General features: G+C 38.3%; 1 protein-coding gene across 1 annotated transcript in view; it reads right to left on the reverse strand.

The window, feature by feature from the left end:
- Window positions 1-15,153, reverse strand: part of LOC134661219 (uncharacterized) — a 34,159-nt gene extending 19,006 nt beyond the window's left edge. The window contains exon 1 of the mRNA XM_063517190.1: window positions 15,078-15,153. Coding sequence (XP_063373260.1) covers window positions 15,078-15,153 — 76 coding nt within the window. The remainder of the gene's footprint in view (window positions 1-15,077) is intronic.
- Between the last annotated feature and the right edge of the window lie 685 nt (window positions 15,154-15,838).

Consider the following 15,838-nt stretch of genomic DNA (forward strand, 5'->3'; position numbering starts at 1 on the left):
ATGGTATGGTTATTTGCTAAACCTCATACGCTAAGCAAATAATATTTAAATATTACAGTACATTGTGGGGCTATTTTACCGCACGAGTGCGATAATTATCACATTACATAACTATGTCGAAAATGGCCATAATAATACCTATGTACTGTAAAACGTTGTACAATACATGTGCGAATAGGTAAACTACGGTAGCGTTTTAATTTATCGCCACTAATATCATGTTTTTCGCACTTGTATCGTAATGTACTAATTATTTGGCTCACCTAGCGGTATCTAAACTGTAGTGTTCAGTGGCGCAAAGGATTCGTTTCCACGACGGAAATAGTTTAGTTGTGCTTTTTCTTTCTACTCTTGCTGTTTGCAGCATTCTGTGGCATTCTGAGGCGAATGGATTGATCGAGGCTGGTACTATTGAAAAAGAACGAATGAATGGTTTACTTTGTAGTACACGATCACAGTTTTTATTAAAGCTGTAATAATTTCCATGTGGAAAGTAAGCAATTACAAACAAGTCTGCCCAAATCTTTCGTTTTGACAATTTCGACGGCCATTACAAAATCATGTTGCAAATTTCATCAAGTTTTCTTACGGTCAACACAAAGCACTTGAAGTGTTTTTTCGACGCATAATTGCATAATATAACCATAACGACACGGCCATCCTGTCAAAACGCTACGTCCTCTGTTTTGCGCAGTCGGCACTTACACTTAACAACCAATTGTAAATGCACTTTAACACATTAGAGTTAGGGTATAAAATTAAACGAGTTGTTGTGAAGCATTAAAGCGGCAGTTTCGTCCATCGTATATGCTATTGAGGAGTAGTTGTAATATAGACCTTAAGGCACAACGGTTAAGGTGTAAATTGGACTGAGTTGTTGTTAAGTAGTAAAGCGGCCGTTTCACGACCGGATAGATTGATGGCGTCTGTTCTCTGTGCGCGTGGGCAGGATTGTTTGAAGGGACTGTTTGGATTTGTAGGGTTGCTATGCTAATATATCGCTACGAAAAGGCATAATATTGTGTTATAATTACGCTAATTTAGGATAATATCTACCGGTGCAATTTTTTCTAGGACCTATAATGCGAGCTGTGTCCAGGGATTCTACAGCTAAAATCGAAATTTCGTTATCTGCCTCTCTTACACTTGAATATGCAAAAATAATAGAGGCAGATAACGAAATTTCGATTTTCCATTATTTTTGTTAAAAAAACTGAAAATAAATTTTATTATTTCGTGATTTTATTCTAAATATCTATCTAGACAACTTTTACCTTTTAAGGTTTTTGTTGGAGTCTGTCTTTGTCAATATAGTTTCGTTCTCCTGGGCCTAGCCTAAAGGATGACCCAGGCTAGATCAGGCCGTGCCCTGGCCGAGGCGTCCGACATGTCATTTCCTATGCGGCTGATCGGTGATCACGTGGTGCTTTTCATAGAAAGATCCGGCCAGGCCCCAGCCCGGTCTAGCGTAAGTCATCATTAACACATCCACGCTTTTCCACCGGCATCCACTTGGTGGCTATGTTAGCGCACCTATCCGGACGCATGCGATAGACGTGGCCGGCCCAGTTCCATTTGAGCCTGGCGGTTTTTAGGGTTCCGTAGCCAAATGGCAAAAAACGGAACCCTTATAGATTCGTCATGTCTGTCTGTCTGTCCGTCTGTCCGTCTGTCCGTCTGTCCGTCCGTATGTCACAGCCACTTTTTTCCGAAACTATAAGAACTATACTGTTGAAACTTGGTAAGTAAATGTATTCTGTGAACCGCATTAAGATTTTCACACAAAAATAGAAAAAAAAATTTTTGGGTGTTCCCCATACTTAGAACTGAAACTCAAAAAATTTTTTTTCATCAAACCCATACGTGTGGGGTATCTATGGATAGGTCTTCAAAAATGATATTGAGGTTTCTAATATCATTTTTTTTCTAAACTGAATAGTTTGCGCGAGAGACACTTCCAAAGTGGTAAAATGTGTCCCCCCCCCCCTGTAACTTCTAAAATAAGAGAATGATAAAACTAAAAAAAATATATGATGTACATTATTATGCAAACTTCCACCGAAAATTGGTTTGAATGAGATCTAGTAAGTGGTTTTTTTTAATACGTCATAAATCCCCTAAATACGGAACCCTTCATGGGCGAGCCCGACTCGCACTTGGCCGCTTTTTTTTGCCAATGCATATACTTAAAAACTACAATTTTGCGTTAGCTCCTCTTGACTGTCTTAAATCGTGCTGCCAGCCCTGCTCGAGGCGTTTCACGGTGCGGTGGCCCGCACCTATTTCTATTAAACTTTCTTGTTACTTTCGATTAAAGCGAATTTTACACAAAATAGCTTAAAGAAACAACTAACCAGTACCTTGATACTGCACTTTATTAAATTAGCAGGAAGGTTGAAAACAGTTTGTCCGTGTTGTTGCATCCTTCTGAACCATTTAATAATAAAATTAGGTATCAACAAGTTTTTGTGCGTTTTATTTTTTAAGTGAGAAAATACAGAAGCTTGGAATAAATCGCTTGAGTTCAGAAGGGTATTTAGTTTGTTCAAGGGGTGGAAATTGGAAACGTAGATGTAACCAGAAATTATATCCACTGATTCTTGGTCGTACATACGAGTAGGTTAGATTTTAATTTGGTTTCTCTCTGCCGGCACACATTATTTACTTAAAATATGATTATTAAGATTCTTGAGTGGCGAGGACGAACCAGAAAACGAAGCAGGAAAAGACCCACGACGATTTGGTTAAGATCGCAGGGAACCGATGGATGAGGGCCGCGCACAACCAGCCGTTGTGGAGATCCTCGAAGTCCTACGTCCAGCAGTGGACTTTTCGTCTGATATTATGATTATGATAATATATATCGTCGTCAACACAGAACATATTAAAGAGGTTAGAACGGCTATCGCGCGCAGTTAGTATCGGAACCGGTGTCGCCGCTCGTTCCTCTCCACATTTACTAACACTCGCGCAACGGTAGTAAAAACTAGCTAGCGCCTTGTGTACGTGGTGAATGGATACGCCTCCTTTAGACAGATTTGATGTCTGGCTTCTTAATCTGAACGTTATTGTGGCGCAAAAAGGCATGTTTACTTCATTTTCGGTCAGCGCGGGCGAGTAGCATGCGAGCGTTTGCTCAAAACCCCGCGGCGACACGTACCCTGCTAGCATCGCCATTCTAACTTGTTCTGTGGTCGTCAAGCTTTATTGATGCACCGAAGATATCAAGCGTAGAATCGCTATGGCCTATGGCTAAAAGAGCATTCAATAAAGAAAAAGATTGAGGATGGAAAGGATTAGCTGGACTGAAAGGAAGACGCATGAAGAGATTCTGAATATGGTAGGAGAAAAGCGATCCTTATCCTAAGCGACCTTATAAAACAACGCAGAATGGAATTTTATGCGGTTTTCACCTATCAATAAAGTGATTCATGAGGAAGGTTTAGGTGTATAATTTGTTAAGGTTTTGTGTAACCCATGCGAAGCCGGGGCGGGTCACTAGTTAAATACAATAAGAAATATAGCAGAGGTAAGATCTGTTGTTAGGAATACGGCACGACAATTATTTCCTAAACATCCTGGAAGGTAGAATTGAAAAGCTCAGCGGCTAAGGAAATAGAAGAATAGAATAGAAGGAATAGAAAGAAAAGATTGGCGATTACTCCACCGACAAGAGCAAATCTCTTAAGTTATGATGATGATGAATCTTTATTCAACTTACTGTGGGACTAAGTTGATTTGTGGAAGATTGTCGCATAATATTTATAATTATATTGCCACCGTATGCCGAAAATTGTTAACCCTTCGACCGCTAAAGACGTCAGTTAAAATTTTTAGATGTTTCATTCATTCAATAAGGTTTACGATGGGGTGTTATATAAAATAGCCGTGGGGTTCAAGGGTTAATAAGACATAATTATCTTTTACTTTTAAGAAATATTAAGTGGAAATTATGTTAACAGCCTACGCGCAAGTCGGCTCCTTTGTAACTTTTACCTATTATATATTCTGTGCTTTTACAAACTTACACAGCTTAGAACAGACTGTGTACTTAGAAATCCTGCTGGAATTCCAATTAGGTTACAGGTTCTTATTCGTAGCGTCTTAAAAGTTTCTAAAGACAGAAACCGTAAAGCCTAACATTACAGAATATTCCTCGTCGGAGTTTGTGCAAAGAAGAATGACACACGCTAGAACGGTCCGGGTCCTTGCCGAAGCTTCCGAAACCTCGTTTAACGCACGCCTCACCCCGGACCCGGACCGTTCTAACGTAAGTCATCTTTAATTTGAAAACTAAGCGGACATATTACTAGTAAGTTTCTTAAAAACGGCTGCCAAAAGGTTTAAAACGTTGACATACTGTCGGATTGTACTTTAGAACTATAGTTGGTCAAACCAATTAGTCAGTAAACAAGAACCAAAAAAGCCATACTCATCCTTTTCTTTTGGGTGTTAGTACTAGTGTAAGACAAGGATAGTATGATTATCTCTGTCTATGTTTGAAATGAGAGACGGTCCTTTGACAAACTATAGGTACCTACTTATTGAGACCCCTATTTTATTTTGTATAAATATAAAAACATGAAAATGTTTTATACAACCGGCATTTAAAAGGCTCCTTAAAAAACTGAAAAAGATGATTTGCATCACACAATAGGGGGTCGGGTAGACCGGGTTGTGATTCAGGGACGCGTATAATGAAAAATTTGGCCGATTAGGTAATAGGTGCCCATTAGGCTGACCAAGGTCAACGAGGGTGCTTATAGATGACCCGAGCAATGAATGTAACAGGCAATTTCGTACTTTCTTTTAGTGATTGATAATTCGCTTGACTACTGCGTATATTTTTGATACAACCACACATTCTAACGGTAGTTAGTATACAAATGAATTAAATTTCATGTTTTACTAAAAAATGAGAGTTTATTCTTCATTTTAATGATTCAGCACGCAGTGTACTGTACAGTCAGCAGCAACTGTTGCTGCTGACTGTACAGTACACTGAACTGAGGAATATTTTCTTAGATATTCTACGAAGATGAGAAATTCAATCTTATTGATTTGTGAACAAGGTGACACCTGGCTGGGTAAAGAATGACTCGCGCTAGACCGGGCTGGGGCCGGGCCGAAGCTTTCGGCATTTATGGAAAGCACTACGTGATCACCGATCACCCGTCATCCGTCATAGAAAATGACGTGATGTGAGTCATCCTTAAAATAGTGTGGACAAATATGGGGCATTATCTATGAAAAGGGACCTTATTGTCGATGGCGCTTACGCCGCACAGCGTCGCGCGGCATTGTATTTATATCGGAGCATCGTTAATAATGGCGTAACCGCCATCGACAATAAGGTCCCTGTTCATAGATAACGTCACATATACTGCTTACATATAGCGTTACCGCCGTCCCATCACACATAATGACACGTTAGTTTGCATCATTACTAAAAAAAGTCGCAATGGAATCGTATTTACACTATTTTATTTACCTTTCGTGGAGCGACCCATGTACAGTCAACTGTAAAAATAAGTGTGCACACGTCATACTCAAAAATATGTCCCATAGCGCTTATGTCGGCGAATTAAGATCTATGGGACATATTTTTGAGAAGTTATAAGCACACATATTTTTACACTTGACTGTACGTTTTACGCAAATGTTCGGGCGCCAATGTAGTATTTCCGTAACGCAAATGTTGACTTCTATTTTTTATTCAAATCACACGACCTTTGAGTTGGGTTCCGGACACTGTTACGCATTTAGATTTTTCACATGTGTATTATAAAAGGCTTTGGACAAAAATGATGAGTACAGATGCTGCTGCTGATGCTGGTTGCGGAAAATTTCTATAAAGTTTACAGTTTTCCTAAAAGATGGCGCTGTTCCAGACGCAGACTAGGTAACGCCAGTTCATCATAGAATCTAAAGTGTCATTCTATGGAACTTTCTAACTATGTAAACAAAATTGTACAACGGGATTTAATCGCGTATCTAAGTTTTAAGATTTACCTCCGGCGTTTCGAGGACGGCGGCGGCGGAGTCTTCTCCGAGACCACGGGGACAACGCCGTCCTCGAAACCGCGGAGCTAAATCTTAAAACTTAGATACACGATTAAGTCCCGTTGTACAATTTAATAATGTGTAAAAATCGTGAAAGTTTAAATCAGTGTTACGAGTATGTAAACAAAAGTCACTAGTAAATTCATATTTTTTGACAGTTTCAATATTTAGCAAGGTGGCGGCGGTTTGTTTACATAGTTAGCAAATTCCATAGAATGACACTTTATAAAGGAAACAGTCAAATATGAGAATAAAATGAAATGATTGGTGGCGTAGAAACTTTTTCCGGCCTTCACCACTGGAGGGCTTCGTCACTTTTTCTTTAATATATGACATCTATTTCAGTTTATAAAAGTTTCTTTATTTATTCCCAAAATATAAATTTTCTAATCCCATACAAAAATATGAGAAGTTTCTGATTTTTTTTCTGTAGCAGCAGCGGCAGGTAAGTAGCGCTTTGCAGTCTTTGCACGCTGATCTAGTTCTAGGGCTTCCTTAGGATGTAACTAGGAAAGCACTAAGATGAGGCGAAGATAATATAAGCTTACTTGTAATATAATAATGTAGTTACTACATCATGTGGTCTTTAACGTAATTTACCTATTCTCATCATTACATAGATATTTACATATACAACTTTAATTTGAGAAGCGCTGGTGGCCTAGCGGTAAGAGCGTGTGACTTTCAATCTGAAGGTCGCGGGTTCAAACCCCGGCACGTACCAAAGAGTTTTTCGGAACTTGTGTACGAAATATCATTTGATATTTACTAGTCGCTTTTCGGTGAAGGAAAACATCGTGAGGAAACCGGACCTAGTTTTTTACCCTACGTGTTGGAAGGTCAGATGGCAGTCGCTTTCGTAAATACTAGTGTCCACGCGAATTCTTGGGATTAGTTGCCAAGCGGACCCTAGGCTCCCATGAGCCGTGGCAAAATGCCGGGATAACGCAAGGAAGATGATGAATAACTTTTATTTTATTTATAACTCGCCTGTCATTACATTTTGCTCCCATAAATCCGATGTCTGCACTGCATATCAGTATAAATAAAAGATTTTGAAAACCTGAACGGCACTCAGAATTATTACAGTGATAGCTGTTGGCGGCAAACAACAAGCGTCCATTGGGAGAATATTGAAAACTATGTTACGTTTGTGGAGTTGGTTTGAAATGCAGTTCTACAGATAATTTTATAAATTTGTTAGTTTATTTTTATTTGATGGGATATCGACAATTCCGATAACGCCCACGAGTATGAACTCGAAATCTATGTACAAGGATTAAGTGGAGGAGTAAGGAGTTTCTCTGTACTATGCCCATGCTAATTAGTTTACTATGATAGCCGTAACAACGACAACTTCTTTGGAAAATAGCACAGCGCCACTAGTGGTCAGCTATAATACTAAAGATCGCTAGAGTTAGACCAAGAAAAGTCTGCAGCGATTTTGACAGCCCACGCAGTGCAAGTGTTATTTATACGTCATAATTTCATAGAAGTTTGACGTTTAAAATAACACTTGCACTGCGTGGGCTACCAAAATCGCTGCAGACTTTTATTGGTCTAACTCTAGCGATCTTTAGTATTATAGCTGACACTAGTGGCGCTGTGCTATTTTCCAAAGAAGTTGTCGTTGTTACGGCTATCATAGTAAACTAATTTTTCTTGAATAAAGACTTTTCTTGGTCTAACTATAATATGAGTCTAACGTCTCGCACAAAACCGTTTGTCACTTCGATCAACACGGGCTTCCGACACGTCGGAAGGGATAGGCCCAAGCGATATCTTGACATTCAAATCATTCTGCCATTTTTCGCGGGGGGAACGTGCACACAGTCGCACTTCTCACACACTTACATACAAAATCCAATCTGTAATGACGACACAAATACATAGAAAACGACACCCTACACAGACAAATCTTGCACACCTCGATCTGTTTTGTGTACGGACGAATCACAAGTGTCACAACACGCACACTAGCACATTTTAGTCAAAGAATTTTATTGTTTTCTGAGAGATGAGAAGTCGGATTTGTCGCTCGACCGATCCGGAATTTGTACTGGGCGAGGAAAATCGATAAATCCAGCAATTACATGAGACTAAAATATACTTGTGTTTAAATGTAATTAAACGTATGACATGTAAAAAAAATATTACATGTGAAATGTAAAACCTTCTTTTTGTAAATTTGATGTCCCCGACCTCTTTTTACAACAAAAAACCGAGCAATTAGGCATTTTTTCTGCTGCTGTGTTTAGTCGCGCGTCTGGACTCGGTCTAGTTCAAAATCCGAGCGCAACTAGTTTTATTACCCGCGCTAGATCAGTTAATCTTGTACCTAGGCAGAGGGGAAATAGTGCGAATGCCGCATCCCTTCCGTGTTGATCGAAGGTTTGTCACCGTTAAAGCGTTTGCTATATTTTATTGTATGGGAAATTTCATAGATAGTCTGTTAACTGTGGTTGGTGCAACTGACCCTAAGTATCATAGTAGGTACGTAAGTTTCATTTATCCTCGCACTATTTATCGTCACACAAAATTTCACCCGTCAAACCGGGGTGATACTAACCATAACGCGTAATAAACGTCAACTCACTCTTTCTATTTCTGAATATCAGTTAAAAAATCGTTGGCAAACCAACTGCAGCAACTGACAGCATATTTCTATTAGAAGACTATTGTTTTGGACAGCCATAGTGATCTACTTTAGGATTACAGTCCGAAATAGAAATGCAATTTCAATTACTAATCTGGAAATCGAACGGGGAATACACTAACATAATGGCGTGCGAATTTAATGAACATTCACAGAAATAGGACGCATTATAGATGAATAATTTGTGCAGTGAAATTAGACACCCGGAATTCGTGTGTTATATAATTTACAGAACAAACTTACTAACTGACTTTAATTTTTAATTTGGAGGATTTTACTTAAGGTATTTTCTTCATGTGGCTAACGTTATTCAAATTAATCAACGGAGCGGCAGCTGACGTTGACGAGGCTTTATGACACATTCTCTTTACCAATATACGTTTTCTTTTACAATTTACTTTCCATAGAAAACGACGTGTTGGACGCCTCGGCCCGGACCCGGACCGTTCTATCGTAAGTCGACTATAAAATGATGGTTATTGAAATTACCGTTCTGTATATCCGTGCCCCACATATCAGGTATCACGTTGTTAGCTCAAACACAAATTAGTTTACACAAATTAGACGCTAATAATTAATAATTTATACCAAGTTTACTTAAAATTGGATACTTGAAAAGGTACTTCACTCATATTAAAAGAGCACAGTATGAATACGTTTATTTCGGTAGATATCGATTTTGTTAAAATAGGCTTCGAAGGCCATAATTATGTCAAAGTCAACGCTTTTTTAACCGGCTTCCTAATCTCAAAAGGAGGGTTATCAATTCGGTGCCTGGGGTCTGTTTGACAACGAATCCTAAGAATTGACGTAGGCACTAGTTTTTACGAAAGCGACTGCCATCTGACCATCCAACCCAGAGGGGAAACTAGGCCGTATTGGGATTAGTTCGGTTTCCTCACGATGTTTTCCTTTACCGAAAAGCAAAAGGTAAATATCAAATGATATTTCGTACATAAGTTCCGTAAACTCATTGGTACGAGCCGAGGTTTGAACCCGCGACCTCCGGATTGAAAGTCGCACGCTCTTACCGCTAGGCCACCAGCGCTTACGTTAGCCTTAATACTTGGATACTTGTTTCATAAAAACTCTATGTCCATGCAAAGTACTCGTAAACAGAAAACATATATAAAGCTTCGAAATAAATTAAAAGTGGAAAAATTCACTGTCTTGGGTGGGACTTGAACCCGCGACCACTGGATCACTAGTACAGTGCTCTTCCATCTGAGCTACCAAGACCGTACCCAATTCAGTGAATATTTCCACCATATATGAGCCCTAGGGAGGCTCATAGCGACATCTACCGTAAGAGAACTACACTTCTTAAACGGCTACCAGAGTTCCAAATCATATTGGAAATTCACCAGTAACGATGCGCTATCCCATACTAATTTAATTTTGTATTAAGCAGAAACGTCGGCGAACGATGCTATTAAGCTTCGAAATAAATTAAAAGTGGAAAAATTCACTGTCTTGGGTGGGAGTGAATTTTTCCACTTTTAATTCATTTCGAAGCTTAATTTAATAGCATCTTTCGCAGACGTTTCTGCTTAATACAAAATTAATTTAGAAAACATATATTTCAATATAATCCATAATTCCATCACAATTGCTTCAAAGGTCTTATCAAAGACAAACCAACACAATAACAGTTCTTATTATAAACCCTCTTCCTCCGGATACGATACGACCTACTTGGAAACACATTCAGATATTTAAAATATGATAACGACTTGATATTATCTCATAGCACCTTCAACTCTTAGCCCCACTTGCACCATTCACAGACCCGAGTTTAACCGGTTAAACCTGGAGTTACCATGGTTACCAGCACAATTTGACACTGGGTTAACGGTTTAATCCGGGGTTAGTGGGATGGTGAAAGTGGCGCTTATTATCTGGTTAGCCAATATTGTCAGTACCGGTACTGACAGAAACGAATATCAAATCGATATATTATTTATAAATTGCTTTGCTCGTACTAGCATGTCGAGCTAATCCAGACATCCTGTAGGATGTTTGCTTCCCTAGATTTTGTGAGGCGATCCACAGACATATGTAAGATAGGCGACGCGAGCGCTTTGGACGGCGACGGCAGATGCTTTGCACTTTAAGAATACTTATTCATTGACGACCGGTCTGGCCTAGTGGGTAGTGACCCTGCCTGTGAAGCCGCGGTCCTGGGTTCGAATCCCAGTAAGGGTATTTATTTGTGCGATGAGCACAGATATTTGTTCCTGAGTCATGGTTGTTTTCTATGTATTTAAGTATTTGTATATTATATATATCGTTGTCTGAGTACCCACAACACAAGCCTAGAGCTTACCGTGGGGCTTAGTCAATTTGTGTAAAAATGTCCTCTAATATTTATTTATTTATTATTATTTATTTATTATTTATTATTATTCATAATTTCCTTAATTTGAAGCAACGAAGGATTATTTGATGGTTAGGTCATGTATTTGTAACCAAAAATTGTTTTATGATTGTTCGGTCAAAACACTAGTCTTAACTTAATATGACCGAATGTATCATCATCATCACTTACTAAACTCTGTTTATATGATGTATATTTCAAAACGAAACCTTTACCGAGTTGCTCATACATTGATTGATACTCATCATCATCTTCCTCGCGTTGTCCCGGCTTTTGCCACTGCTCATGGGAGCCTGGGGTCCGCTTGGCAACTAATCCCGAGAATTGGCGTAGGCACTACTTTTTATGAAAGCGTCTGCCATCTGACCTTCCAACCCAAAGTAGACCTTATTGGTATAAGTCCGGTTTCCTCACGATGCTTTCCTTCGCCGAATAGCGACTAGTAAATATCAAATGATTGATTGATACTCTAGTTTTTCATTAAAATCATGATACATGAGACATCTAAACATGTCTGTGACTAATACCACTGGCAGTGGGTAGAGATCTTGCATTAAAGCAATAAACTGGTTTATCTAGTTCATAAAAAACATTCCTTTGTCAGACAATTCGCAATAACTCTATAAGGTAAACGTACTGGTGCTCGACGCGGTACCAGTGCATGTCATCTTTGTCAATAGAGGTGACAGGAGGGTGTCATCTATTGGGCATTAGCATGTCGAGCACTAGTACGTACGTTTACCTTAAAAGGATGTTTCTGTTGAAGGAAATGTATTTGTCACAAAAAATAATCAAATTAATAAACAAATTGATCTAGTTAATAGAAAACATTCCTTTGTTGGTAAATTAGCGACAACTCTACAGAGTTAGAGTCAGAAATATCTTTCTGCAGCAGAAAATTTCTAAAGAAAGACAATTAACATTTTATATTAAACAACAGGAAACAGGCAATGGCAACTGTTTTTCACAAATAATAGAGAATGTTGAGAGGGAATTATTTTTGTACGAAGGAAACAGTTCAGCTAATTAATACAATGTTTTTCCGTGCTACATCGATCGTTATTAGCTTTATTTAGACCAATACCTATTGGAAACTATAGGTCTAGAATTAAGAAAAGAGATTGTCTAAGCGTATTATTTGCACTATAGTTCGTTTTTTTAGCATTAGAAATAAGGTAAACAATCGTGATGTGTCTTTTAATTGAAAAACACATTTTAATAATAAGTTACGGCAAATATGTAACAAATATGAATCTAATACGATCATTTATATTCTTCTGCTTTCATAAATAATAGTTACTGATTTTTAAAAAGCGGTTTTCAATTAAAAGACATGTCAAGATCGCTTACGTTCTTTCAAGTTCTTTCTAATGCTAAAAAAACGAACTATAATCCCATCAAGTTTAGTTCATTTATTATGAAATATACAGTTAAATATGATTCACGCTAGACCGGGCCGTGCCCGGGCCGCGGCGTCCAACATGCCGTTTTCTATGACGGCTGATCGGTGATCACGTGGTGCTTGCTATAGAAAACGATACGCCGGAAGCTCCGGCCTGGGCACGGCCCGGTCTAGCGTGAGTCATATTTAACTGTATATTTCATAATAAATGAACTAAACTTGATGGGATTAGTCCGGTGTAAATAATTATTGCAGGACATTCTCAAATATTCCCTAAATTTCTGGAAACTTTCAAGAGAATATTCTCACGCAAGTTTTCATTTAGGTTCAGATTATGGACTATTATTTAATGTCCGTAACTGTTGATGACTGTTTCATTTTTAACATATAGGGACGTCACTAATTGGGGTCTATTTTAAATGTCATAGAAATCGATACTAACTGTAAGAAGGTTTGGCAATAAACGTACAGAAAAAAATATCTTATTACTTTGTGGGGTGGGAACTATGCAATTTTTGAAAATTATTGCTAATCCAGCATCATTCTATTCTAATATAGACCTGAAACTTAGCCCGTATAATGCTCAGCAGCGCCTACAATATCGAGTTTTCACATTCCCGCTCAAATATTCATGCTCACGGCTCGCTACAGCCTTACAGCACCTTGCTTAAACATTATGAGCATTTATTTATAAGGCCCCACGTCAGTACCTTGGGGTACGCCTTCCTTATTACGTAGGAATTCACAATACATTGTCAATCAAAGGCCTCTTCAAACTCTATTTTTAAATTCCTAGTACCCGAAGATCACCCAACTATAGTCTAATACTACGACGATGGTTCTGAACGGAGGTATTTGAGTTAAATTTGGAAGGTTTTGGATTATAGTTGGGAGATTTTAACCTACCTACCTACTAAAATTATATTTTTAGTGTTGACTTTTGCTGTACCTACTTATATCTTAAGTTACGTTGTGAATGTTGCATCACATACCAACTTCAATGTTTATCTAAGATCTAAGTGAACTATAATAACAATTTTTAATGTACTATAATTGATACTTATATTAAATACCTAAGTATATGGATGATTTCAGTACCATTTTGCTTACGCTGTTCACCCTATCTGTCCTTCTGACATATGATTTTGAATGACATTATCGAGACTCAACTGTCATTCTAATAATGACAAACTTAAAAGGCAGAAATGATATTACTTACAGCTATCAATTCGGTCAACAAAAACTGCACATCATGAATGTCACTCCTCGGGCGATATGTCACATTGGTCGAGATAGCAAATAAGCACGTTTCAATGTCATCCTGTATGTCAGTTTGCTTATCGTCGTTGCCCGATTCGGATTTAATAACATGTTACGGTTTTGATATTATTTTGATACGACTTTGAAGATCGCTCACGCTGGTGCATGCGTGTACGACATTGAGCGACTTGCGACGGCGGCAGCGATAGGTTCGAGCGAGCCGTTAGGGTCGTGTCAAAACCATTTAAAACTGTATAAAGTAGATAAATTAGAATCGGCTCCTAGTATTAAGCCTAAGAGCTTACTGAAGGATTAGTTAGATACACCAGACTGGTCAAGTATGGACTAAGCTTAGTGCAAAGACACTAGCCTATTCAAGTAAGAGTTATCTCTTAGTAAATTATTTAGGTGGTATTAAGATTTAAGTTCGAACATAAAACAAAAGCTACGAATATAACTATAGAATTAAAAGTTCCGTTATTCATACCAACATTAAGTTATTTTTAAGGTTTAATTTACGAATTTAGTCAATGACGTGACATGTTTCGGCGGCCCTAGTAGCCTTACCACGTCTGCCTAGCAGCGTCGAACTGACATATTCGCTAACGTCTGCGTAATTTACTTTCTATACATCTCGCTAGCACTAATATGCGACGAGCGAGATGCGCGCACATAGGGGAGGTAGAGGACCATTGGGCAGTCGGGAGGCTCGGGCACCCCCTTGTATATCAGGACGATTTACAAGGGACTGCCCAATGGTCCCCTACCTCCCCTACGTGTCAGTGTCAAACTGGGGCCCGTTTCTCAAAAGCTTGTAACTTGTAATACAAGTGGAAGTCCCTTTCTAACAAAAGCTGTCAAAAAGTGAAATGGTAGTCATATAGGTCTCCATTTTAAAGCACTACAGTGCATGAGCAGCGTTGAGCACGGTGGGGTGACATTAGGCTGTCTAAAAATACATGACGTTAACCTTCAAATTAGCTTAAACCTAAACATAGTATAGGTACAAAATGCAAGAAATATTTTAAGAATAAAAAAGTATCAAAGATTTATAGCGTATTGAAGTGGGCTGCAATTAGCAGAACAGAAGTTAGATGTAATTCCGACATTAGGTATTTACGTTCGAATTGACCTGAATGTTAAATCTTCGAAACCGAAGAATACACCCAAGCGTGCCCGAAGTTAGAAGAGGGTTAAGTAAGAAAGAATAATAGAAAATACTTATATTAATACGTATAATATTTATTAATAGAAAGAATATAGGATATAAGAATCAGGTAGTATAGGATAGGAAGTGCAGCGAATAATTCAGTTCTCACCTGTTTTCTTTGAATTCTTGCTACTATTCTTGCTTCGCCGCGGATATAAGTTGATTTTGCTCTGGCCGCACCCCATTTTCTTCCGCCCCACGAAACTTCACTTTATTAACACACAGTAAAACACTGTTCAATTCAGTGTAGGTTTATCTTAGATTTTGAACACTTCTTTGTTCATGTTCATTTCAAGTTCTTTTAATATTTTGCACACACTCACATCGGTTCAATTCTGTGTATTTTTGCAAAGAACACTACATTTTACACGTTCACATTTTCACCTTGATTATGTTTTCACTTTTTTAATAAATGTTCGATAAATATTTGTGAATTGTGATAATCTTATGTTGTCTGTCGTTTCATTGTCGACTCGCCTTTACGTAGTTGGCGGTTTATTCTGTAAACAAAAAATACATGTTACCTACACAACTATACGTGTTTTCAAGTTTTATCTATGTTTTGTCTATGTGTTCTATATCCATCGAAATCTAGCGAAAAAAATTATCAATATTTAAAAATGGGCTGACCTAGCAACCTCGAATTACTTAGCCATACAGCAATGGCAAAGGGATTGTAAATATTGGTATATTGGACCGTCCGTATAGAAAACACTCCGAACGTGCCCGCTGGACAACCAGGCGGATTCTCGTCGCAATCTACAATACAATAGCTATTCATTATAAATATTATAAATTATAATCCTATAATACGGCATTTAAATGGGCGTTTAATGTTTTTAATCTGTTAATAACAATGTTACAATAGTG

Source organism: Cydia amplana, chromosome Z (genome assembly GCF_948474715.1).
Source record: "Cydia amplana chromosome Z, ilCydAmpl1.1, whole genome shotgun sequence".
Lineage (NCBI taxonomy): Eukaryota > Metazoa > Arthropoda > Insecta > Lepidoptera > Tortricidae > Cydia > Cydia amplana.